Source organism: Sinohyriopsis cumingii, chromosome 7 (assembly GCF_028554795.1).
Source record: "Sinohyriopsis cumingii isolate HCF-2022 chromosome 7, ASM2855479v2, whole genome shotgun sequence".
Taxonomy (NCBI): domain Eukaryota; kingdom Metazoa; phylum Mollusca; class Bivalvia; order Unionida; family Unionidae; genus Sinohyriopsis; species Sinohyriopsis cumingii.
In genome coordinates this window covers 130,082,391-130,109,089 of record NC_142967.1, presented here as the reverse complement: position 1 = coordinate 130,109,089, position 26,699 = coordinate 130,082,391, and the positions used below count along the sequence as shown (strand labels likewise).

General features: G+C 34.4%; 2 protein-coding genes across 3 annotated transcripts in view; one reads left to right on the top strand and one right to left on the bottom strand.

Moving 5' to 3' along the window:
• Positions 1 to 18,286, top strand: part of LOC149796130 (aminomethyltransferase, mitochondrial-like) — a 48,502-nt gene extending 30,216 nt beyond the window's left edge. Inside the window, exons 3-7 of the mRNA XM_089966042.1 lie at positions 64 to 142; positions 1,810 to 1,955; positions 4,162 to 4,348; positions 10,167 to 10,283; positions 12,998 to 18,286. Of these exons, the coding sequence (XP_089822168.1) occupies positions 64 to 142; positions 1,810 to 1,955; positions 4,162 to 4,348; positions 10,167 to 10,283; positions 12,998 to 13,218 (750 nt within the window). The 3' untranslated portion in view covers positions 13,219 to 18,286. The remainder of the gene's footprint in view (positions 1 to 63; positions 143 to 1,809; positions 1,956 to 4,161; positions 4,349 to 10,166; positions 10,284 to 12,997) is intronic.
• LOC149796129 (calcium-independent phospholipase A2-gamma-like) overlaps positions 6,129 to 26,699 on the bottom strand; it is an 89,881-nt gene continuing 69,310 nt past the window's right edge. For both annotated transcript variants that reach the window (XM_089966040.1, XM_089966041.1), the window contains exon 9: positions 6,129 to 7,238. In XM_089966040.1, the coding sequence (XP_089822166.1) occupies positions 7,220 to 7,238 (19 nt within the window). In that variant the 3' untranslated portion in view covers positions 6,129 to 7,219. The remainder of the gene's footprint in view (positions 7,239 to 26,699) is intronic.

Sequence of the window (26,699 nt, the reverse complement as noted above, 5' to 3'; positions counted from 1 at the left end):
TTTCTGATAGATTGTGTAATTGATGATACCTTTGATGCTTGGCCTTACTGTACTTTGTTTCAGACAAAAGCTGAAGAAATGAAAAAAGATGGATATGATATCCAAGTGGAGACAATCTGCAATGCTCTCATAGCACTCCAAGGTAGAGTTCTATCTATACTATCTTAGCTCAGACTTGCTGATGGTGTTAACAGTGATATGATGATATTGTATCCCAGTCTGTCTTGTGGAGGCATGCTATAAACATTAATCTGTGTGTCTATCAGCAAAATAACTTTGGAACCAAAACTATACTAAAAGGCTTGAGGATGGAAAAAATTATTAGATTTTGGATCTCACTCATCAATCACTACTTGTGTATTTTCATAATTATTAATAACAAGGGTTCTGCCGAATGGATTGTCTTACATTTCTCAGTTATCTTGAGAGTTATTTGTTTTCAGACTTTAACATTAAGTTAATGTCAAAGCCATTTCATTACTCTGTGTAAGCATTCTAAGGAAACGCAGATTAGCAGTAGTGGCCATGGGTTGCATCTATGGATATTCGTCTGGTTCTGTGTCATCCAATCTTCAACATACAGTGATTTGTACAGAATTATTTTTGTCAAAATCAGTATCTTTCCATCCCAACATAGTATCCAAGGGAACTACTACGAAAGTTTGTCAGTCATCTATACAATGCAGTGGGACCAATTGGTTCATATAGTATGCATATATGTTTTTACAAAAACTTCTCTCCCAGTTTCCATGCCTGCTGAAATGGAAGATCCCTTAGTATTTCTTTATTGCCAAAACTCTAGTTGGAGTAAAATTAGTGCAAGAAACAAAAATTTTTAAATATGACATCCTTTACCTCAAACAATAAATATCAGTAACACCAACATTAAATTCACACAGTCAGTACAAAACCTAGGTGTCACTCTGGACAGTACTCTCATGTTGCACCAGCATGTCATGAACATGTGCAAGGCTGCATATCTTGAGCTGAGACGCATCAGCTCCATTCGCAGATATCTTTCATTTGATGCCACTAAAACACTTGTTATGTTCATTAGTAATTTCTAGACTAGACTATTGTAACTCAATTCTGTCTGGTTCATCTCAATATCTACTTCATAAACTTCAGAAAGTTCAAAACACAGCTGCTCGGATCATATTTAGAGTACCACAATCAGAGCACACCTCCGCACTGCTCTGTACCCTACACTGGCTATCCATTCGATCCAGAATCAAACACAAAATTTGTTCTCCATGCTACATTTCACCGATAGACTCCAGTCCAACATACCAATCTGACCTCACCCATGTGTACACACCAGGAAGATACTGATGCTCCTCTTCTGACAATCGTATACTCATTATTCCCACTACGAAACAAAGTCATATATACAACGTTCTTTTGCATACCAGAGCCGAACAATATGGAATGAATTGCCCACTGAACTTAGACACAAAGACAGTGATCCCATTCAAGAGTGCTCTTAAAACTCACTTATTTTGACTGCAAGAACAAACCTAAAGACCTAATAATGTTCCCTACCTTAAATATTTTCAGCATATTTTTTATGTTTTTAATTTTATGGTGTTTGTTTTTTGTAATAATATCATTATATGTTTATTTTATGTTATAGGTGTTGTCTAATGGTGTAAAGCGCTTAGAGCTTTTAAAGATTAGGCGCTATACAAAGTCCTCATTATTATTATTATTATTATTATTATTTAAGGTTACAAATAATGGATGATACAATTACTTGATTCTGTTATCATGTCACTCTAATTTTACAATACCTTCATGCATATAACATAGGCCCTGCTATGCCTAAGGTACTACAGCCAGGTGTGGATTTTGACCTCAGAACTATGCCCTTCATGACCAGTCGTATGGCTAAAGTTTTTGGCATTCCATACTGCAGAGTGTCTCGCTGTGGCTACACAGGAGAAGATGGTGTTGAGGTAAGTCTCTTAACACTCCAAATTCATCACATTTTGTATAATTTGGTATTTATAATTTTCAATTCACGGATATAAAATGCATGTCAAGCTGCAAACAGATCTACTTTCTGCATATGAATGCACTTGCAGACCATATTTCACACATCATTTTTCTTCATCCCATTGCAAAATGTAGAGAAAAAATATCTTCTTGTAATATGACAAGAACTTGACATGCATCAGCATTACTATACTATTTTGGTGATTTTTGTGTATGTATGCACACTTTTTCCATGGAAAATAGCAGGGATATTTATACTCTCCATTCACTGCCTATCACACCTACTACTACAACTCCATTAAGCAGATTCCACCAACTTGATAATTTGCTTGCCTCATTGAAGACATTGTGATTATGTACTAGATTTAGTGTATCATCTAATTTTCATTAAGAACTAGAAGCTTACATATTTTCTTTTCAGTACTGGTCAGTTTTAAATATTTTTTTAAAAACACGAATCTGCTGGATGAAAAATACAAGTATACTTGATGTAAATGATGATACTTCTCCTGTGTCATGGCAGTAGGGAGTGTGACTTGGGATCTAACAAAATTCTACATCTTTTTGTTCCAATACATCAAGATATGGTATGAAATTAATTGTGTGGAGGAAGATTGAATAAACCCATCCTTTGGTTCACAAGCTAAAAAAAAAAACAATACTTAAAAAGGGCTCTAGGATGAACCCAGGAAACTACAGAACTCGTTATATTCTACCTACATTATTAGAAATCTTTGAGAAACTGATTGCTAAGCAAATATATCATTATGTCAAAACATTTTCACTTTTTCACAAAACTCAGACTCTTGGCTTCAGGAAATCAATGAGGCAAATCTAACATGCATGTCATTTCTGTTATACTTTTATCTAAGTTAAAATGCTATAAATTTGATAATAATGCCTTAAATTGGTTCTCATCATATCCATGCAATGGAACACAAAAATCACTGTTGGAAATGTTCATTCTAGCTCAATAGAGATTAATCATGGTGTTCCCCAGGGGTCTATTTTAGGCCCCTTGCTGTTTCTTATTTTCATAAATGACCTTCCTCTGTTGACAAAGCACTCAAACACAGATTTATTTGCAGATGATACTACTATAAGAGCTTCAGGTAATGATATAATTACTTTTGAAGCTCTACTAGATTCTGATATTAGAAATATTGAGATGTGATATATACAAAATAAAATGGTCATAAATGAAACAAATACAAAATGTATGGTAATATCCTCATCAAAGAAACATTCCACTTCTGATGAATCTGACAATAAATGGGTAAATTATTGAAAATGTTGAGGAAGTGAGTGTAGTTGAACATGATATCAAGTCGGACAAACATATTGACTACATCTGTAGATCTCTATCAAGTAAAATAACTTTGAACAAAATTAAGAAGTACCTACCTATATAAACTAAAGTAATGTACTACAATGCCTACATTTTGCCAGATATTGACTATTTTTGCACAATAGGGGGAAATGACCCCAAGAGCCAGTTAGAAAAAATAAGATAAAGAGCACCTCTCCTAATTCTGGATAAATTGTAATATGCCCAAATATATGAGAGAACTATGTGCTGAAATTCAAGGGCCATATCCTTTATGGCCACTTGAGATTCCTTGACCCAAGACTGAACAATTTTGATGTAGTCTTAAGTATTCTGGAACAAAGATATCAAATTCTTTGCCCACATCAGTTAGATCAGCCGCCTCTGTTGACAGTATTAAAGAAAAATTCCTCAAATATTTGAAGCTTGATTCACCTTATTTCTACATATCATTATATTTTTGTAAATGTTCTGTTTCTATTTAAATTGTCATGTCTCGATGCTTGCTACTCTTGTCTTTTGTTTCATCTGTTTAATCTGCTGAGAGTAATTTTAGGTCGTATCACCTGATTGTTTCTTCCATTTTAAATGTTGTGACTTTACTTTTCCTACACATTTTGTTAGTAAGATTCATGCATTTATACTGTTAGATTGTAGCAGAGGGCCTCAAGGGAGACTAAATTCAATAAAGAATTATTATTATTATTAGTTTGCATGAAAGGTTGGACATAACTTTTGCACATACATTTAAAATGGATATGGAATGGAGAGGGATGTCTGTGATAGCATGACATCTGTAAATGATCTTACTTTAAATACATGTGTTTTTCTCTGCCTAGATATCTGTTACATCTGATAGAGTGGAGGAACTTGTGACAGCTTTGTTGAAATCCAGCATGGCAGGTGTTAGGTTAGCTGGACTTGGGGCTCGTGACAGTCTACGTTTAGAGGCTGGCCTTTGTCTGTATGGAAATGACATTGATACCACTACAAACCCAGTTGAGGCATCATTGTTATGGCTTATAGGCAAGAGACTTGCATTTCTACTACAATCTTGACAACTTTCTAGTGATATTGTGTTGCTAAAGCAATCAAGTGCAAATGATATAACCATTTAACAGGATGATATAGTTTATCTGTAGAATACTTTGTACCTGATCACATTAACATTAGAAATTAACTTCTTCTGCCTCCCAAATCCGACCCTTCCTTGAAAGATAAAAATATTTGTCTTTACTATTTATATCAAAATTGTACTACAATTATTCCCCTCTTACAAAACCACCCCTTCTGCAACAGGAAATGGCCTTATAAAAGGGGTGGCCTTTATAGGAGATGTGAATAATAATTATGTGTAATGTATGAAAGACATACATGTCAACTGCCTACACAAGAGGGTTTTTTCTCCCTAGTTTGGGGTGTCTCCTGTTCCTCCCATCACTCACTGAAATCTCCAGTGTACACAGAATTAATAGTGAGACATTTAATTGTTTCTATATTTTTTTCCTTCACATTGTTTTCTCCATTATAATATGTTTACTGTAATCACATGACTGCGGCCTGGCTTAAGCAGTGCAAAACAATGTAGTTGCTAATTTCACCCTTTCATCCAGTTGGCATGGTCGTGCATGGCTGACTTCATTGTTTGAAGTTTGTTTATATGGATTGTACTACGTGAGCAGAAGTGATTCTGAAAAGATTAAAAATGTTTAATTGATTATGGTTGGATTAAAAGAGCTCAAGTCACTACCATGTATGATCAAGAGTAATTTGGAAAGGGTTAAAGCTGCTAATTGATCATGTTTGGATTACTCAAGAGTTCAAGTCATTACTATGCATGATTCAAAGTAATTTGGACAGGGTTATAGCTGCTAATTGATCAAGAGCTCAAGTGGCCTAAATGTAGACAGGTTTGACTTAAGTGTTTAAAACTAGTCAAGATGTCTAAGCATGCCATTGACAAAACACCAAATTCCCTGCAACTGAAATATCACTCGAAATTCATTGATGGTTGGAAACAGGAATTTCAGTAGTTGCAATCACAATAAAAGCTTATTTTTAAACTCTGTACATGGGGTAAGATTGACATCACATATCATGAAGAATCCTGATTTAAAACTTAGCATATTGATGCTGATTATTTAGGCTTTAATTCCATGCCACTGCATCTTGATTTATTTAGTATTAAGCAAATAGCTTGGTCAGTAATCTGGGTAATGATTACATTTGCAGTAAAGATGAGAAGGTTGCACCCAGTAGGGGAATGGTAGCCAAAGGGTCTCATCATTTCACTGCCACAAGCCAAATTAGAAACACTAGATTGGATTTTTTTTTATTTTATAGATCAGTCTTTGTGGAATAAAAACTAAAGACAGCAACAACTGAATTTGATATCTTAAGCCAGTGCATAAAAATACATGACTTTTGCAAAAATAAACCCTGTAGTTCTTACACACATATCACACACTAGAATTATACCATCCCTGGCTAGGATCACTTGTAGTAATAAATGCTGAAAGAAAACCAGCTGGAAGGCCAGTGTCAACAGGGGGAAAGCATGAGCCTTTTTTACTGCAACAAGCCAAAAAAAGAGTTTAGGGAAAGAATCCTTCTCAAAAACTAAAAACTTTCTGGTCAAATTCTTTTTTTCTTCTTTTTTTATGAATGTATACACCAACAGACTATAATTTAATACAGATATATAAAATCCTTTAACACTTTTGGAACCAGAAGGGGTCATCTCAGAGCTCTCCACCTTAACATAGATGGAGAACAGAGGGGTCCACAAATAAAGCAGTAAAGTTCCTTATTTTTCATTAATGTTTTAATGAAAAAAGCCTTATATATATGGATAAATTGGCAAAGAAATAACATTTGATTTTAAAGTATATTGTAAAAGCTATGGTAAAAGCTATGGTAGACTGGTCAAGTGACCACAGTAGAACATAGAAATAGAACCAAAAATATCTTATTAGACACATATTTTGTTTTATTGGTTTATAAATGCAAAAATATGAAAAGGAACCTTCCTAATAGCTGAGATGACACATTAAAGACCGTTATAGAAGGGGACCAGATGGATACCCAAAGGGGTGGCATTGCGCAGGCATGCTGGCCTCCCTACTCACTACATCTCTCTCTTGAAATGCAATCCAAAGAAGGAATTCAAAATGATAACTAAATAAATTATGACCTCGTATTATGAGAAGAATAATTAAAACTGGTCACATTTACGGAACACAAAACTAATGTGTATACCATAGAATACAGTAGAACATGTGTAGTACAAATGCTTTAGAAAATTCTATATTTTTCTTTCAAAACACGATAATAAAAAATTATGAAAATTTCCTACAGCTGAGTTGAAACATAAAAGACCTCTATAGGGAAATAGGGCAAGAGAGCCCCCCAAAGAGGCAGTGCAAATGCATAATGGGCCCTCCACTCACTATATGTATGCAATGTGATCCAAAGAAATTAAAATGCTAAATATATATTAGAAATTAAGTAAATGCATGTAATCTGTTTTGAGTATGAATATGTTCTAACTGTGGAGATATACACCAGAGAAATTTCATATGGAATTTTCTCATTTTTATGTATAACTGATTTCCTTTATATGATAGTAAAATGTAACAAAACTATAGATACAGTTTCCTTACAAATATATTAATTAGGTCGATAAAGAGGCTTATCCCCATTTGAAAGAAATAAACTAATTAATGAGCTAATATAAAAACTTTTAAAAAAACAACAGAAACAGAGAAACTATAAAACTTATGATTACTAACATATGCTTTAACATTCATGGATAGGTACAATAAAAGATAAAGATGAGAACAGGGATCCTTGACTTATAGGGAAGTAAAAGGCTTTGATCCTGCAGGGCTACATGTCTCATGTGAGGTAGATGGGCCTGCAATGGAAAATGAACATACAGTACTCGTATTATCTGGGGAAACACAAACACTCACAAATAAGTAGGAAACTAACAAAATTTCCCTGAAGAAGGTAATACTTACACCACTATACATTTACATAACTATATATATTATAAATCTTTTTTTTCTTCTCCACTTCCTTTTTTGGTGTCTCAAAAATATAGAGACACACTACTATCATAAACACATAGCACACAAGAAACCGAAATGACATATGCTAAAACATGCTTTTTTCTTCAATATCACTTTTTCTTTAAAAAAAAACTAACAAAACACTCTAAATGCATCTCTTGCAAAAAATATTAAAAAAATAAAAAATCATCACTACAAATATATAATGTTAATGTACAGAAATTTTAAAGACTTGCATGAATGGAGCTGAGTCAGATCCCCGTCAAGCCCAGATTAGAAAAGAATGAGCAACTGAGGCAGAGGACAGGGAGAAACAATATTATGGATATGTACACATACATCAGTAAATAAAAATTCACAGCCTTGTATACATATATACATACATGCCAACCATTACGCTTTTGGCACAATCATTACGCTTTGTTTCACTAAATTACACCTTGTGCGTAACTGTATTCGGATTATGCATTTTTGGTATATCACCCTCCAAAAAAATTAATAATTTGTTTTCTCATTTTTATTAACATCCCATTAATCCCACAGACTGTATTTTAGAAAAGACGGCTTCTGTGTAACTACGACATAAGAGTACGCTTGTTCAAAGACTTGCTTGCACTTTCCTAACAGTATTATGCTCTATTTATAGCAGTTGCCCTACTTAAGAAACATGCTGGTTTCTTCTTTCAACTTTTGACCTCAGTTTCTATTTGTAGCAGCTGTATGGCTTAGTTAGGAGAGAACAGACTGGTTTTCTAACTTTTAATCTTTACTCCCAGAATCTTTGTTCTAATTCAGAACAGAACCAGTCTGTAGGTATTTGGCGCTAAAAGTCAAGTCAGATTTATTTTAGTCGATGCGTATTAGAACAAAAATATTTTTCAAATAATTTCACAGATGGATTAGGAAAAGACGAAAAACCGATTCAGAGATGAATACATGAATTACACAATACAGCATTCCATTCTAAGGATCTTCATGCCCCTTGCAGGCTGCATCGAAAGGATTTTAATATTGGTCATGGTGGTAAAACAAGAAACCTTGAATTAGGTCGTTCGCTAACTCCAGTACTGAGGTAACTTCTTTTTATACAGTAGAACTAAATTGTGGACATGAATTTAATAAATGCAGATGCATTATCTACCGAGTTCTTAATAAAATACGGAGAACCTCTAGCGGTAGAAGATTACATTGGTCCTTTGTTCAGACGGATGTTTCCTGATTCCAAAATTGCAGAAAATATGCATGTGCAAGAACAAAATCTTCTAATATTGTTAGGTGTTTAGCAAAAGATACTTCACTTAAAATTGCAGAAGCCATGAAAATTGGGCTGTTTAGTATTGCAACAGACAGGAGTAGTGATTGTGACAAAAAGTTGCACCCAGTCTGTGTAAGAGACTTTGACAACGAAAAGGGCAAAGTCAGAGTGCTCTTCTTTCATTACCAGAATTAACAGTAGATTCCACTGGAGAAAACATTTTATTTATTTGCTTGATAATACTTTGAATAAACTTAAGTTGGCATAATTTTATGGGGTTTTATGCTGATACTGCATCAGTGATGATTGGAATTCATAAAGGAGTTGCATTCTATATTTTGAAAAATGCCTCCATCATTGTACATATCAGGTTGTCTCTGTCATATGATGCACCATGTTGCAGGAAAAGCTGCTGATAAATTAGAAGAACACCTGAAGTATCAAGTTGGCACTCCACTCTACCTGACAATGTACTTCATGCAGATAGAGTTGATATTTCATCTTATTTGCCATCTAAAAGACCCAAAAACTGAAAGATATAAATTTCCTCTTCTTTGTTTGGCTATGAAAGGAATATTGGTTCTTTACCATTCTAATGCTGACTGTGAGAGATTGTTCACAAAATAAAACTGAATTCAGATCCAGGCTTTCTAACCCAGCACTTAGTGCTTTACTGGTGTGCAAAACATTCATAATCTCAGCTGGTACAAAGTGTTTTGAAATATAATATGAGAGTTGATTGCTTTTTAAAGCTCAAAGTGTTATATACGAAAACTTGAAGCAGTAATTGATGTTAAAAGTCCAGAGGGGTAAATAATCATTTGTACATATGCTCATTGAATTTTTATCATGTTATATGTGGATTACTCTTTTTTTGCTCAGATTACTCTTTTTGTCCACTTGGATTACACTTATTCCTTGCCAGAGGTTGGTATGTATGTATATGGATAAAGAAAACGAAATTAATAAATAGCATTTAGTTTTCTTTTTAATGTAAACTAAAAGTAAAGAACTATTTGAAGATTAAGATCATCAAAATATCAGTCCTTACAGAACAGTTTTATGGCAATAACACGATAATATAACATACACATGCCTAACATGTCATGGAAGAAACATATGGAGATAAATCCTTTAAAATTTTCAGATGCCATAGGGTGGACACTTAAAAGGTCATTAGTTTAACAGAGCTAAAGGTCTGAGAAGTATCCACAAATAAAATGGCTTTAAACTTTAATGGACATCAATTATCTTTTGACTGACAGTTTTGTGGCAGTTAAATTTAGGACACATCTTGACTGATGAATCACTGAATTGTATGTCGATGTTGCCAGTTTACAGTATGATCTTGCTTTTCTGACATCTGTTTATCCAACTATAATTCCAATACAGCCTTAGTATTAGTACAAGACAAACTTAAAAAATTTTATCCAGTAGAAGTTCATGATGGACACAGGTCTCAGAGAATGCATGAGACTAGGCTGAATTAACAAAAATCACCTTGTAATCTTTATAGGTCAGCGCAGAAGAGAGGCAGAAAATTTTCCTGGTGCCAGTAAGATCCTGGCAGAGATAGAACATAAACCAAAGAGAAAGAGAGTTGGCTTCCTGTCCACTGGTCCTTCAGCAAGAGGTATTGTATAGTAGTTGATAGAAGTGAAGTTTCAGAGATTCTTTTTCAAGTTCCATTCGTCCAAGTTTGTCCCATTCTTTATGATATAAGTGAGACTTCATGTCTGTGCTAGCGGACTGTTCATTTCAAGTCCTTTATATATCATGTTCAGTATGTATTGTACTTCTTTGCCTCATGCCTTCTCATTAAAGGGGGGGTACCTGCATTTACACCTGTTCATCCTTCTGTTCATCTATCCATCCATCCATTCATCAGTCCATCCATCCATCCATGACTCTTTTGTTTCCACTCTTTAAAACTATCTGAGATTAAGAACTGAAACTTTGTATATTTGTACATGATCCTTAGAAGGTATGTTTCATACCAAATTGGGGGTCCTATCTTCCAAGTCAAGATGAAGGCTGAATATTTTTAGTTTTCCATCACATTTTCATTTCTGCTGAATAACTTTCAAGCTATTTGAGATTAAAGAATCAAACTTGGTTTACTTATATATCATCATTAGATAGTGTCATGCTCACTATCTTCAGGGTCAAAATCACAGCTCCGAATTGAAAGTTTTCACTCCTAATTTCCTTTCGACTCTGTAGCTTTCAAGCCATATAAGATAAAGGAGGAAACTTGGTATATCATTAGAACATGTGTCATTTATTACATTGGGAATCCTATCCTCAAAGTTTAGGCCATATGTCAATATTGTAAGTATTCCATTCCATTTGTTACCTTTTGAGCTGTTTGAAGTTAAGGGATGAAACCTGCTCTGCTTACATGTCAGCATTAGGTGTGTCACATATCATATATGATGTCCTGTTTTCAAGGTTTTGGGTATGATTTTTTGTTTTTAATTTTCTATCACACTTTCCCTTCAGCTACGTTAGGGTTGGTTGAGCTTAAGGGATGAAACCCACTGTGCTTATACATTTATACCATAGATGGGGTCCTGTTTTCAAGGTTGTGGATATGATTTGATGCTTTTAGTTTCTGTCACACTTTCCTTTCAGCTGCATTAGGGCTGGTTGAGATTAAGGGATGAAACTTTCTATACTTACCCATCACCATTAGAGGGTTGTGTTACATACCCGATACGATAACAAATATTCAAAGTCAAGGTTATGGCTTATTATTTTATAAAATAATTTTCCATCACACTTTTTAATCCAGTCTGTAACTTTAGAGCTTTTTGAGATTAAGGAATAAAACTTGGTATACTTATATATCATCATTGGAAGGTTGTATTATGTACTGCACTAGGTAACAAATTTTCATTGTCAAGGTTATTGCTTATTAGCTTAAGTTTTCAATCACAATTACCACTCCAGTTTATAACTTCAGAACTGTTTGAGATTAAGGAATGAAACTATACTAATCATTAGAAGGTATGTTATATACTACATGTGATATATTCTAGGTGAAGGTCACAGATCAGTATTTTAAGTTTTCTATCAAACTTTCCTTTCTGTTCTACAACTTTATACCCCTTCTAACTGTACAGATAAAAATATGTGAACTAATGTGTCTCATGTACCAAATTATGGATCATATTTTCATAGTCAAGTCACATGTCAGTATCATTGGTAATTTCTGACACATTCCTCTCCTCTTGGTAACTTAAGAGTCCTTTGAGATTAAGAGATGAAACTTGCTATCTTATCAATTGATGTATTGGATACTAAATTGTGGGTCCTTTCTTGAAGGTCAATGTCACAGGTATGTATTTTAGGTTCAAGTAACATTTCCCTTTTACTTTATAACATTTGAGCTGTGCAGGATGAATGAATGAAATTTTAAATACTTATTTTTTTAAAGTGAAATTTGGTACACTTGTATCTCGTCACTAGAAGTTGTGTTGCATTTATGTTCTATTTTCAAGGTCAAAACCCTGGATATATATTATGGTTACTTTTGTTTCAGCTTTTATTATAGCTTAAAGGCTGTTTCAGTTTTAAGGATGAACACTGGTAAATTGCATTTCTCCAAAGTTGAGAACTGGGCAGTTTGGTTCTAACTTCACACACATGACAACAATTTTAAGTCAAGACCAAGAACATTTGACTGGTCCGACTTAAGTTTCATTTTGTCAGATCTAAGCGATAATTTCTAAACTTAAATTTAAGTTTAGATTTAAATTAGTTTGGAGAAGCTGCAGGATAGAATCTGACGTAAGTTGAATAAATCACATTTTCTTAGTATTGGCCCAAACTTCAGGACATTGAGACAAGGCCTTCTGATCCAGAATACACAGTGCCTACCACTGAACCCTACTACCCCAGCAGAGTTGAGTCTTGCTGGAAAGTGGTTTAAAAAAGGTTTATTATGATCAGGTTCTTACACCAATACACACAAATGAGGTATTGGCTGATATTTTAGGAGTGTTTTCAATATATAATAATGAATACTGTTGTGGGGCTTGCATGTACATGTGGGATGTGTGGGTATGTGCACTGGGTTTTTAACTAATTTAGCAGTGGTGGAGATGCAGATTGTTACGTATGAGATATGACTATTTATCGAGGGAGAATTTCTTTGGCAAGATAGAAGTACAAAGTGAATATGGTTTGTTTTTAATACCACTGTGTGGCATATGAAGCAAGTAATACAGAATGGTTATGCTATTTCCAGAACTTGATATTTAAAAATAAAGAACCTTTAATTTCTTTTATCTTATCATCCAGCTGGAAAGGTTTAAAATTGTCTGTCTCTTTGTTTGAAATCAGCTGGAACAGAGATCTATGATGAAACTGGAAAGAATGTCATTGGCAAGGTAACCAGTGGATGTCCTTCACCTTCACTGAAACAGAATGTTGCAATGGGATATGTAGAATCAACCTTTACCAAGACTGGTACCAAAGTCAAGTTTGAGGTCAGGAAAAAGATGGTGGATGCTGTTGTGGCAAAGATGCCTTTTGTGCCATCAAATTACTATTATCCAAAATAAACTCCTTGCTCATAATGATAATTTTTTTATTTTAAACATGATAATTATGCCTTTTTGGATTCAGGTACAGATGATGAACTCTCCCAAGTTTTATGAATGTTGATTTTAATACCTCTTTGTTAAAATTTTGCTGAGATTTCTACTGCAGTGGAAAAATACTTCGATTTGTCTTCCACCAGTAGCAATGTCAGTGCAAAGTATTTTTAGCCCTTGGCATAATTTTGGGGGTACAACTTCTGTCTTTTTGGATATATAATTGTCTTTCTTAAGAATTTATAACAAAACATTTGGAAGAATTATACAAATATATTAAGATTATACATTTTAGCAAGCTAATTAATTTTTGAAAAAACTTTTGTTACTTTGATAGAGGAGTCATCTTATATCCACTTGTTCTGTTACTGTCAGAAAAATTTAGTTGTGCAATTTATGTGATATTAAAATAAATTGTTCAGTTGTAAAACCTGTGGAGATGAATTGCATTTACAGTAATATAGAAACCTATAAATTCTAAGGTGATAAGGTCACCAGTCATGATCATACTAAGGCTACAAAGACAATAATGGCTTCTGGATATTGACTTTTGTTTGCTAAATTCCTACTTAGGGAACTGTTCAGTACAGGTTGGGTGTATAATGTGCCATTTATGGTACTCTTGTTTACAGTTGAAGCAGCAAAGAAAGCACACACTGTTAACTGGCCCATTATAAAAAGGCTCAAGCTTGCAACCAGAATCCAGTAATGGCAAACATGAGAGAACCTAAATGCTTACTAGAGAATCTCAGTATTTTATTACATGTCCATGCTTTGATACCATATTTATGTATGTGTAAGGTGCAAACAACTGTAGAAAAAAAAAAGCATCTTAGATTTAAATTGGCCAACACATGCATGTCAGAGACTATATTGTTGTTTCCTGGACATCACAAGTTAGATGAACAGTATAATCCCAGATCTGTCATTGTATTGTTTGACAGCATATATTAGCCTATTATGTTTGCAGTTGTCTGCACCTTGTTCTAAGGTAAACATGGTAGATTGATTCAAGCTAAGGCTTGTGTACAAGCAAGAAAATGTAGCAAAAACATTGGAATGTATATTTTGACCAGTGCTGCATTGCAGGTGTTAATTTAAATGTCATGAAATTAAACTGGGACCAAATCTTATGTATGGGTAGCCAAGTTGTAATTGTCATGAATGAAAGTAATTAGTACATTTAAATTTATTTCTGTTATAATCGTTCTTTTTTTCATCCTTGAGATATTGTTCCTATTCTATGGGCACTTCCTTAAGACCTCAGTTTAATTTGGACAATCACATTTACAGGTATGTACATTTATTTTGGGTGAACATTTTGACAAATGTGTTATATATATATATATATATATATATATACACACACACACACACACACAATTATGAGATCTATTTCAGTGGCTGGAATAAGCAGAGTGATAAAGCCACTTTGTTGCCTCTTAAGAGGATCAAACGTTGAATTTACAATGTTAAACTCTCTTAAGTTTTGAGTAATTTTTCCAGAATCATGTTGTACAAGTTTTTGTCTGACTGCTGTTGTTCATTATTGGTCATATATCATTTTGTGGAATTACCACAGAATTGTAACATATAAGCAGACACAAAAAGACAATGTAATTGGCTGCCACATAAATTCAGCCTATCATGATGTACACAGAATGGTAGAAAAGACATTATTTAAGTATATTTCTATAGTTACTATTTTAAACTCTAGGCATTCCCTGTTATTAGGTGTTCATATTGTTTGAATTATCAGTTTTTATAAATGCATATAAAGCAAACAACATATAAAATGTAAGAACTACAAATAAACTACAAAATTTAATACCCTGTTTCATGATTCAGCTCAGATCAAAATGTTTTCTATCCACCCCGATATATTAATGAAATTTGAATATATAAGACTTGTCAGTTTGCTGCAAATAAACTTTACTTTTGTGAAATTTTTTATGATTGTCATGCTTGTTCTGGACATCTAATGACTATTAAAGTTGGCTATGGAGACCAATACTGTAAATTTAATTATTTTCATGGACACCTTTTTGTAGCTTTGCAATGTGTTATAGCTCATATATTCCTAAAATTTCTGGACATGCCAGTGATAGAATTGGTATTTATTGCAAAGAAATGTGTGTGTGTGTGTGTGTGTGTGTGTGTGTGTGTGTGGTCAGATATGTCTTGAGAACATCTATTCTGTCAAAAATAAGTAGTCTCTCAAGACAGGTGGTCTTTCATAACAAAAGGGCCGATCTTCAAGGTTAGAATTCAGCTGTGTTTAAAAAGATAAATACTCATGGTGACTGCACTTATATTTTTTGTCTTTATTAACATCTCTTGTTAAAGTATTTCACAATATCATCTTATAATATTTTCACAATATCTTCTTATAATATTTTTATATGGTAGAAAAGATAACATAAAATAGTCACATTAATATTTGCAAAGATGTTAACCTATCCATGATAGTTGTAATAATGACTAGTAGTTCTGATGAAACCTAGGGGAAATGTGGAATATATATGTACCTATTAAATTAAAAGGTAGAATAACCTCATCTAGATTAAATTATTTTAAAAAAGACAAATGCCTATTTCATCCAAGATATCAAAGAATATAACCAATGTGCTAAGATTATAACAGTTTTTGAAATCTGATAGTGTCACCTTTGCCTTGGTAACATAATAAAGCAACAAAAAATAAAAACATTTTCCAAAGACAGTAGAATTACCTTGTGTGAAATATGCTCCATAGACAAATAATTTATTTGATGTAGTTTGCAGAAAACAGCGTGAGAAGATATTTGCAACAGACAAAAACTTCCATTGAACCTCTAAACTGTATAGGTCCATGACTGCTTCTTTAAAAATGATTTTTGGTTGATCTTAATTGGGATTTACTTGACTTTGGCATTTAGTGGCAGTTAGTAACATGTACTTTAGTCAGGTTTACAGTCAGCAGCATGTGATGCTATCTGTAGGTTTAAGGAAACCAGTAGCCAAACACAACTCATTTTTGTTTCTTTTTTCGTCTGGAATCTACAGTCTTCCTGCAGACCTTTATCAGTGATCAGGGTTTCAAGAGATTAAATAAAGGTCTGTAGTGTTTGTATTTGGTATTTTAATGCATTCATTCATAGAAGTGTATTTTGCTTAAAAAATTATTGTTGCTGGTCAAATAAACACATAGTTATTTTTGCCATTGCATATACAGTAAAATTGATCCACACACAACAATTTTAATCACAAATGACAGGTGATCGCTTTTTTAAGGCTACATAAATTAGGTATGATTGTATATATTATATATTTTTGTTGGAAGCAGCTACAGAATCTATCAAAATTGGTACTCCATGAATAAATTTGAATTCCCAGTTTAATTTTGTTTTCTATATTTCTCCAATATCATAAGTAGTTTTGCAAGAGATACTAAGAATTGCCATTCTAATAATATACGGGACATTTGTATCTGTATACGTGTATATTTACATACTTGGATGAAATGTTTCTGTTTACAAAATTACGTGTGCTTTTTGTACAAAAATCTGAGTGTTTGATAGACTTTAGAATAGCAGATCTTTATTTGTTTATTAGTGCAAATCTAAAATCATGTTCTAAAATATGACTGATTTAGGCATTTATTTTCAGTAGAGCTAGGTAGATGAGATGAGAGTTTCTTTTACAAGTTTACATGATCTGTGAAAATTTAGATCTTTAATCTTTAACAAAATTTTCTTTAATGTTTATGGAATAAGTTAATTTGTATTTTATGAAGTGTTAATTTTTTTAAAAAGAAGTGCTTTGTTAAAAATGCTTTATCCATATTTTGATCTCGAAATTTAATTTTGAATTATTATTGTCTTTGTCAAATAATTTTAATATAACCCTCCATTATTCTAACTTTTTGCAGTGGAAGTTTGATTTAATGATCGTTTTGGCATCCGTACTTCTGTTAATACATACATCCAAATCCTAGATTATCATGAATGTTAACATAGTTTCTGTTTTATTTCAGTATCATTTTTTTCCATCCTTATCAGATTTGGAATTTAGTTAATGGACAGGCTCAACATTAAGGTCATCACCAGCTTCTTGTTTTTATCTTTACTGTGATACTTGAAGCAGTTAGCTGTGTAAATATTGCATGAATATGTCAGCATTATGATGCAATTCTTTTGTAAGATAGCATGGTAAATTTTTTACGAAAGATAGACATTTTTACATAATGATTGTAATTTTGTTACAACTTCATTCTGCTATCAAATAAAAAAACAATTCTTTTTATGTTAACTAAAAAGATATCTTTTGTTATAAAATTAAATTACCAGTCTATTACAATTAGAAACTATAAAAACCTATTCTTATGTTTATAAAATTAAAATTCATGCTCTAAATAGGCTGAAAAAACACCAGTTTCAGATATTCAGTAAAATTGAGTCATTGCTGATGAGGTCAGTTAGCAGTCATTGATAATGAAGTCATTTAGCAACATATACTTTATGTAGATCTTTTAAAGGTAGACCTGGATACTATTTACTTCAATTGTGAATCTTGTAGACATTTCACATGCACTGCAAAGACTTAATGTACATTCATTGACTGGACCAGGAGATATAGGTATTTAATTGCCACCAAAATGTGGCCTCTGCAGGAACATGCAAGCAAATTTATATAAACATCCTAATACTCATAGCATGGGATGTCATTGGGTGAACTGTGCATATTGTGAATAATCACAATAATGCCAATAAAACTTGCTTTTTCTTGTGCAACATGGTATAAATGATGTGTCTATTTTCGTTAAGGTTGCTTCACTACATCAGACACCAAAATTTTGTTTTGATTAAAATGTTTCATATACATTTGTGTTCAGCACTAACTTGAGGTTGAAATCTTGCTAGATTTACCACAAAAAGAACATTTCAGTAATACAAAGTAATGTCAATAATATTGAAACTGAGTATATATGACAATGAATATTTTGAAACCAGCAAAATGACCATGTTGTTATAATAAATAAAATTGAGTGGAGTGTGTTTCTGACTCAGAGTAGATCATAATGAATAGCATAAAACCACCAAATTACACTAACAAAAGAAATGCTGATGTGTGACCACTTAAGCAAGTTGAAGAAAATAAACATACAGCATTGACAAATGAATGATCAAACCAAATGCTCTTAGAAATAATTGTAGACTAAAGTCAGAAATAATTTTAAACTAAAGCAGAGGTCAGAAACAAATCTGGAGAAGAATGTGGAGACTGGGAAAAGCAAATATAATTGAATTAAGAAATTAGTAACATATATGGATTACTCTATCACTGAAGGGAATGGATCATATTAAAAGGCACTGCTAACAAACAAAACAACAAAAGCCTAAAAGCTTCCAAAGGAGTTAATAATTGTAACCAATACGCAGGGACTATGGTATAAATACTCTATACGGAAGGCAATATTGCTGCAAAGTGTAAAGAATTGAACATCCGAGATGTAGTCTGTAAAAGGGAGGATGGTTAATGTGTATGGGCCAAGGATATGGAGAACAGACAGGGTCTGTGTTATTTCTAGTTGTTGACTTTCTGCTACTTTCAGTCTAGTGGTAAATATAATTATTCTTATATGGGCAAGGGTAATTTCTGTCCCAGAAAGGGTAAGTAACACAATAGTGATAGGTAAGAATTACATCAGTAAAATTAGTTTTAACCCACACCACTAACACCATCACCATCAAAATCAAAAACCACATATTTTTATCTTTCTTAAATCATTTTCTTCACAAAAAAAGATGTGCATATCTTTTGTACAATGTAAATAACTGGATACCAAATACGTGTGTTGAGTGTCATTTATATTGCACAAAAGCACCTGACATAGAACATAGGATTTAACAGCTGCAATTGTAGCTTAGCAGTTGATTAACAGCAGAGGTTTGATAATTTGACAGTTGATGAAAATTTCATATCCCAGCTTCAGAAAAAATGTGTTATTTATGTTCTGTGAGCTTTTGGGCTTGGTGCATTGCATTTAACAGCCTGAATTGTTGCCACAGGAATAACAGCATATGTTTAAAAACTGAACTAAATATATTGCTGACATAAATAATCGACAATTGTCATCAGTCCAAGACTAATCTCTCCTGGTCCTGGGTATGGCCAGCCAATACCTGAAATTATATACAATTTGGAGGAAGGGGGCAGCCATCATTTGCTCCATCTCTCTAATGGATGGTAATATTGACATCACAGTTTTCACTAAAAGTCTTCCTATGATGTCAAGTTGGTGCTTTTTGAAAATTGCCCTTTTGATGTCGAATATGGCAGCTGTCTTGAAAATTTTGTTTACTGTTATTCCTCCTGATTGGACGATCAAATTGAAAAGAGATTTTTCTAAAAGAAACGTGATGTCTGATTGGTCCAAAATGAAAATGTTTCCCCCTTGAACATCCAGTATTACTTCTTATACCTAGCTGGTCGTAAATGAAGACTGATGTTGTTAATAGGACCTCCATTTTCATGGACCTCTTTTGAATGTTGTTATTGTTACATATCCAGAATTGATCATCGTAGTGACATTGGCTTTTCACAGAAATTATTCATATGATATGAAGTTGGTTTTAAATGAAAATGATGCTGATAAGGCTTACAATATGGCTGACATGTTGGTGATATTAGTTATAGCTACTTCATCTGAACTAATCCTCATTAAGATGTGGAGTTTTAAACAGAGAAACTTAATGTGATATCTAGTTTGTTGTAAATAAAATGGTGCTGAGTGGTAGTGGTCATCAGAAGATTTTTGTTTGGAGGGATCATTTTGTCAATCTATGGTTTTCACAATGAAGGTTCTCACTATATGTAGTTGGTCATGAATAAAAATGAAGCCAATGTTATCTCAACATTTTTTAAAAGTCGTCTTGCAGCTACTTTTTCTAAGCAGGTAGCCATAATGATGTTTAAGACTAGAAAAAAAGAAAACAACCCATATCATGCTTGTAATTTATGGTTATTGTTCTATTAAAACAAGACTGATTTAATGTACAAAATGGTCACATTGAAGGCTATCCATAACATCTTTATGTGGCTACTTTTCTTGAACAGATGGCCTTGTCAGCATGTGGAGTAGTGTGATAATAGTAAGTTTCAGATTTTTGTTACCAATTAGGGTTAACTCTTCTAACACATGACATTACTGCACAGCAAACATGTGCTACAATAAATACACACAGGCATTAAAACACAAGGTCTGAACATTATGTATCCGAGATTGTAACCTATGTGTGCTGCCATGTGAGGTTACCACGGTGTGTCCCAGTCAGATCAATACAGCTGCATTGAGCTCAAAGGCAGATCACTCTACATAGGTAACACATAAATGATTCATTATTAGAAAATTATAATGGGCTATTATACCATTAGAAACCACACTGTTTGCTACATATAGTATTATGAAATAATTCATGTCTGTGACCAGTGCAGCTATTCAGTTACCAGACCAATGATTTGTTTGTAGCATCAAAAAAAAAATGTTTAGCCAAATTACATAACTTCGAATTGTCAGAGAGGCTCAGAAGTTATGTAATTTTTCAAGGATATGCAGAGCATCTTGATAAATTAACTGTGTTAAGGATTGAGATGGAGTGAGCACGATGAAAACCTGGCAAAGAATATATAGCAAAATTTGTGAAAAGTCACTATGATATTGTAAAAGAAAACTTTATCACTGACATTGACTGAGCCACCAAGCAAAGACTTGTGAAAACAGTGAACCACCACAATTAGAGAAATGCCTTCATCTTTAATATGCAGATTGCATCCACACTCATCTACCCTGAGAAAAAATACCAAAAAAATGTATAATGATGCAGATTAAAGACAGCAGGCCATATCAGATGATTACCAAGATATGCTCGATAATAAAGAACCATAGCTGACATGTATTAGCATGACAAGTCAGTCACCGTTTTTGGATATAAATGTTCAAGGTATGGTCTTGTACATGTTGGTGTGGTATTAATAACAAAACATTAGGAGTAATATGACCTAATTCCTTCTTGGAGAAAATTTTATTTGCATCATTGTATAATGCAGTAATAAGTGTTATTCCAAGCAACATGGGAAAATATATGATATTGCAGAATGGTCAATGGCTGAAGTTTTTCAATTCCAGCCTGGACAAACTGGTAAACAACCATGCAATGAATGGTAATGACTGCTTTACAATTACTTGTTGATACAGTGGAAGATTGAAGATTTGGCTTGCTCACCCATAAAGGAGTGTATGCATCTGAGTACATGAATGTTTAAGAGAATTTGGCTGAAATTCAGTAGCCACTGATTGACTCCTTCCATTCATCATTATCCTGTGAAGGCATTTCTGTCAACAATTACATGCACAGGAACTATGTCTGGACCATGTTTGGTTGTCAACCTTGGCAGCTATCAGATTTGTATCTGCACACCAACATGTTGCTGCTCACAGATATCTTTTGATGTGTTTCTTGATTCAGTCATATACATGCACAAATCTCCCTCACATTATTCCCATCACCAGAAATGTCCTGGAAAACCATGATCATGTTGGATCTGCTCAGTGATATTGATTTGTTTATTGAAGGTGGTATCTATGAAAGAATTTCCATTGCAACTCTCAGTTATGCTTGTGCAAACAATCTTCTCATGGACATATATGATCAGGCTCTCCCAGTTAGTTTTATACCTGGACACTGACATCCAGGATAGTTGGATGATGATGCAGTCAATGGTAGTTGGTGGATTCACATGGATCAGTCCCACGGATGTATACATACACAAACATGTACACAACTACAAAAGCAACAACAACCATGTAGACTTCTTTGAAGGTGACCAGGAGTATTCAGACAAGCTGCACAGCACCCATAATGTTTATCAGCTGGCCCCAGAAATGTTGTTGGTTCCATGAGACTTACAAATTACTGATGACTCGATCAAGCGGCTGATCAGTGTTGACATTAAGATAATGTATTCAGATATGGACTCACTGCTGATGCACACTGTCACGGATAACATCTATGTGGGCATGTGCGAGACATCACTGGTAAATGAGTTTGATATCAGCGAGTAAAACCAACAAGAAAGTCGTCAGAAAATTCAAAGATGAGTCGTTGGCAGTCCAATATGGTGGACTCTGCCCAAACTGTACTCGATAGTGGTTGTTCACGGTGGTGGTCTCTTGAGCACAAACACTAAGAGGTCTCAAGGAGTCCCACACATGATTGTAGAGAGAATAGCTTATGTATGTGTACTGTCTTTCAAAGTAAGTTTGTCCCCGCTGGATACCAAGTTATGGAATTTCACTGATGGTGTCACCACTTACATCTAAAGGCATGTTCAGATCCCAAAATAAATTTGTTGATAATTCTGTATCCATTGGAACGACTTGTGATTCCTCTTGCATAAATACCCTAATTGGAGGCTTTACAGCTCGTTTATCCGTGTTGGATTGTAGCTAGTTCGCTGCTCCGGAATATAAATATGGTCTGAGATCGTGAATACATCAACAGACCACACCAGGTCAGTATCACGATGTTGTCTTGCTTCCAGCTTCTCTGGTGCATATAGATATAGAGCCAAATTATTTCCGAGTTTAATGGTTGTAAAACTATTTTGTGGGACGTGCTTACAGTTGTCTGACGATGTGTTTCTTGAATTCTTGAACATAATGGTGTCAGAATAAAAGTTTCACAAGTGTACGGTTGAATCGTTCCATACTGTATGCTAACATGTAAACGATGCACCAGAACATGATTTTTCATGAACACGACAAAAAAAATTTCTTTACCTAGATCCACCTGCTGAGCCATTATCATGTTAGTGTAAAACATGCATAAATGTGTGAGTACATGTCTGAAACTTTTATTTAATCTTTAGAAGTCAACGGTTTGGATTCTTTGATGGTTATTTTTATGTATGTATGCGTACCAGATCATGTGGAAGAAAGATTTATACTTGGTGAACTTCGTGGGAGATCCTCGTTCCAGAATACTCATGGGAAATTTGCCTTGGTGCTGGTAGGTAAAGCTGTCGCAACGCCTGTTTGGAAAGCCACTCTCGTACCCAAAAAAAAGTGTCGACTGTGATATTGCTGCTGCGGTTAACAAATCTACCAGGGGCACCATCGAGTAAATATCCTGGTGAAAAGTATATCCCTGGATGGAATTACAACAGGCCCGGGTTAGGCTAGATATACGACTGGACTCGAATAACTGGCCAGCCGCCAGAGAAAAATTGTAAACTTCATTGATGCTGCATGTCAATGACATAATCCAGCGTATGTGCACGTCAGCGCGCCGTCGTGATATCATTGAATGCGATCAATCCTTCACTCGTAGAAAGAAACGTCAGACGGATCATCAAAGGAGTCGATAAGACTAAGATTGTACTCGGTCCACGCACTGAAGGTAAAACCGTAAAATAATAAATGTGGACGAGAATACGGCCTTGATATACTACAATATGTGTGGGCATTGGAAAGGTAAAGCAGCTATTGAAACAATTGCGAGCGCAGCAGCAGCAGAGAGGGTGAACAGACCACTTAAGGGAGTGGTCACCCTTGTGTTTTACCAAAAAAAAATAGTGACCACTCATAGAGGTCAATTACCACGTCTACGATTATTGTTTGTCCCAAACAGAATTGTAGACGAGCCCTCTCTGCTGCTATCAGTCTTGGGAATCATCATCTGAATCATGGGAATCTTCATCTGAATCTTCGGAATTTGTTCTATGTTTCAAGTAATATTCAAGTTCTGATGGTGGTTTTTCTATTTTTGGATTTATGTTCTTTCTGTGTTTATAATATATCATCAAACTTCTGTATCGATCTCCACCGCAATTTTTACAAATCTGATATAATCCTCTAACGCCGTTGTTACATCCAACACAACTTCATGGACCAGCATGAGGATTTTTCTTTATAAGATAATTATGTTTCTTGCAATATTCTCCACGGCATTTTTTATTACAATTGTTAGTGGTTCCTTGACGTAACCACGCACAGTTGTTCATTATATTAATGATATCTGTTTAATTCAATTTAATTTTATCATCACCCCTGTTACCCAAATATTTTATCAATACCCACACGATATCTTGTTCTTGGATCATGTAAATTTATTGTTATAAATCCATGCGGAGTAGCTTGCGCTCGTGAGAAGAAATTTTTGAATTTAATTATATCCATGTCACCACCACACCAAGTTTGATGAATATTTCGCAACGTGTGTGTGTCTACGCCATTAAACACAACTAAAATGTTGCAGTTGTCTCTGATCACCTTCGGAATTTGTGTATATCGTTGAGTAACATAGATCACGTCTGTATTTTTGTGTCTACCTCGGGAAAATATTCTGGCTGGATTTGATTGTTTATCTAGCATCACATCGTCGTATACAACTAAATTATTAATAAATCCGTCTATGGAATCTACGGATGGTGCTTCATCAATATCGGTTATAAACTCTATAACATCATTATCCTCATCCAGTAATCGCGCGTTTTCATTGAAATCTTTAAGTACATCATAACATCGTTGATCATCAACGGATGGTGCTACTAAATACAACTTATCCCATTTCAACCATCTCATTATCAGATTAAGTAATAATTGCGTCTTACCCGATCCAGATGGTCCTATGATAATCATTCTGATGGAGTTCGGTAGCGCAGGATGATGCTTAACTGGCTCTCGTTGCCGAGTTGCTGAGAAATCAATTATATCCATATATATTATAACATGAATTTATATTGTTTACGCTGTAGAGTTAAAACTCCAACCACTGATTTAGCTACAGTTATAACAAAAAACAAAAAAATAGCATACGGTGGAAAATGTTCTATATGCGGTAGAAAGAAATTTTCGTTTTTACCTAATAAGCGTGGTGGTGATATTGCTAATTTGATGTCAAAGTTTCCAGGTGCTCCATGGGCTAAATACAGTGGAGAAAAACATCTACCAGGATATAATTATTGCGGTCCTGGTACTCGACTCGATATCAGGCTCGATAATCAAGATCAACCAAAACTAGGCGAGGAACCAATAAACGCTATTGATCGAGCTTGTCATGCTCATGATGTAGCTTATAAAAGTCAAAATCTACAACATAGGCATATTGCAGATGTAAAATTAATTCATTCATTAAATTCTATAAAAAATAAAAATATTAGAGAATCATTAGCTAATTGGTTAGTAAGATCCTCGATGAAAGGTAAATTAGCGATTGGGGCTGGTAATTAATAATGGAATCAATTTATTATTCACCGAGAGGATACTGGAGAGGCAAAGCAGCAATTGGTAAACTCGCTGATGCAGCGGCGGTTAAACATTCTACTGCTAAAGCGTGGTTGTCCAGGCAGGCAATATGGCAAATTTATCTACCACGTCCTAAACAAATTCAGTACGCGTATTTCGATGTCAGTGTTCCTAATGAAGTTCATCAAGCTGATATTCTGTTTTTACCGCATGATACTGTGCGTGGAAAAACGTACAAGTACGCGTTAACCGTAGTTGATGTTGCAAGTAGATATAAAGAAGCAGAGCCGCTATCAGCGAAAACATCATCTGAAGTAGCCGATGCGTTTGAACGAATTTATCAACGAGGACTCGGACCACAAGGTGGTCTGCGATGGCCACAGCTTCTACAGGTTGATCCTGGTAAGGAATTTCTTGGTCCAGTATCATCGCTGATGAAACAACATAATACCAAAATACGACGAGGTCATACTGCAATTCACCGTGATCAAGCAATTGTTGAGCGATTTAATCGAACACTTGCTGAACGGTTATTTGGATATCAATACGCGAGGGAATTTATTCAGGATAAAAGATCTCGCGAATGGGTTGCAAGATTACCAGGCGTGATAGCTGCATTAAATAATGAGATCACACGAACAACCAACATGAAACCCATTAGCGCGGTCACAAAAATAAATATACCAACACAACGAAAAGATGTTGGAAAACAAAAAATATTAGGTGATGTCACAGTCAGATATTTATATGAGCCTGGTGAACTTGAAGGTGGTAAAGCGAGAGCAACTGATCCTATTTGGAGTGTTACCACACACAAAATATCTACCGTGACAAGATCCACCGGGAGAAACGTAGGCGTTTCCAGACCTGCAATCTACAGATTAGATTCGGCCGCTCCTCAACGTGGATTTACACGTGAACAACTACAAATAATTTCCGCGGATACACAACTACCACCAAAATCACTCCGGTGATTTCGATCACTTAACTAGCACTAGTGCCAGCGCCTCTACGTCGATTACACTCGAGACAGGTTAACATGGTATTTTCTCGTGTATTACTCGCGACTATTATCTTTTCTATCTACGGTAAATTGTCTTGAATCATTACTCGAATATCGCCATAACATTATACAATTACAACTGGTGCAATGATTGTTCTGC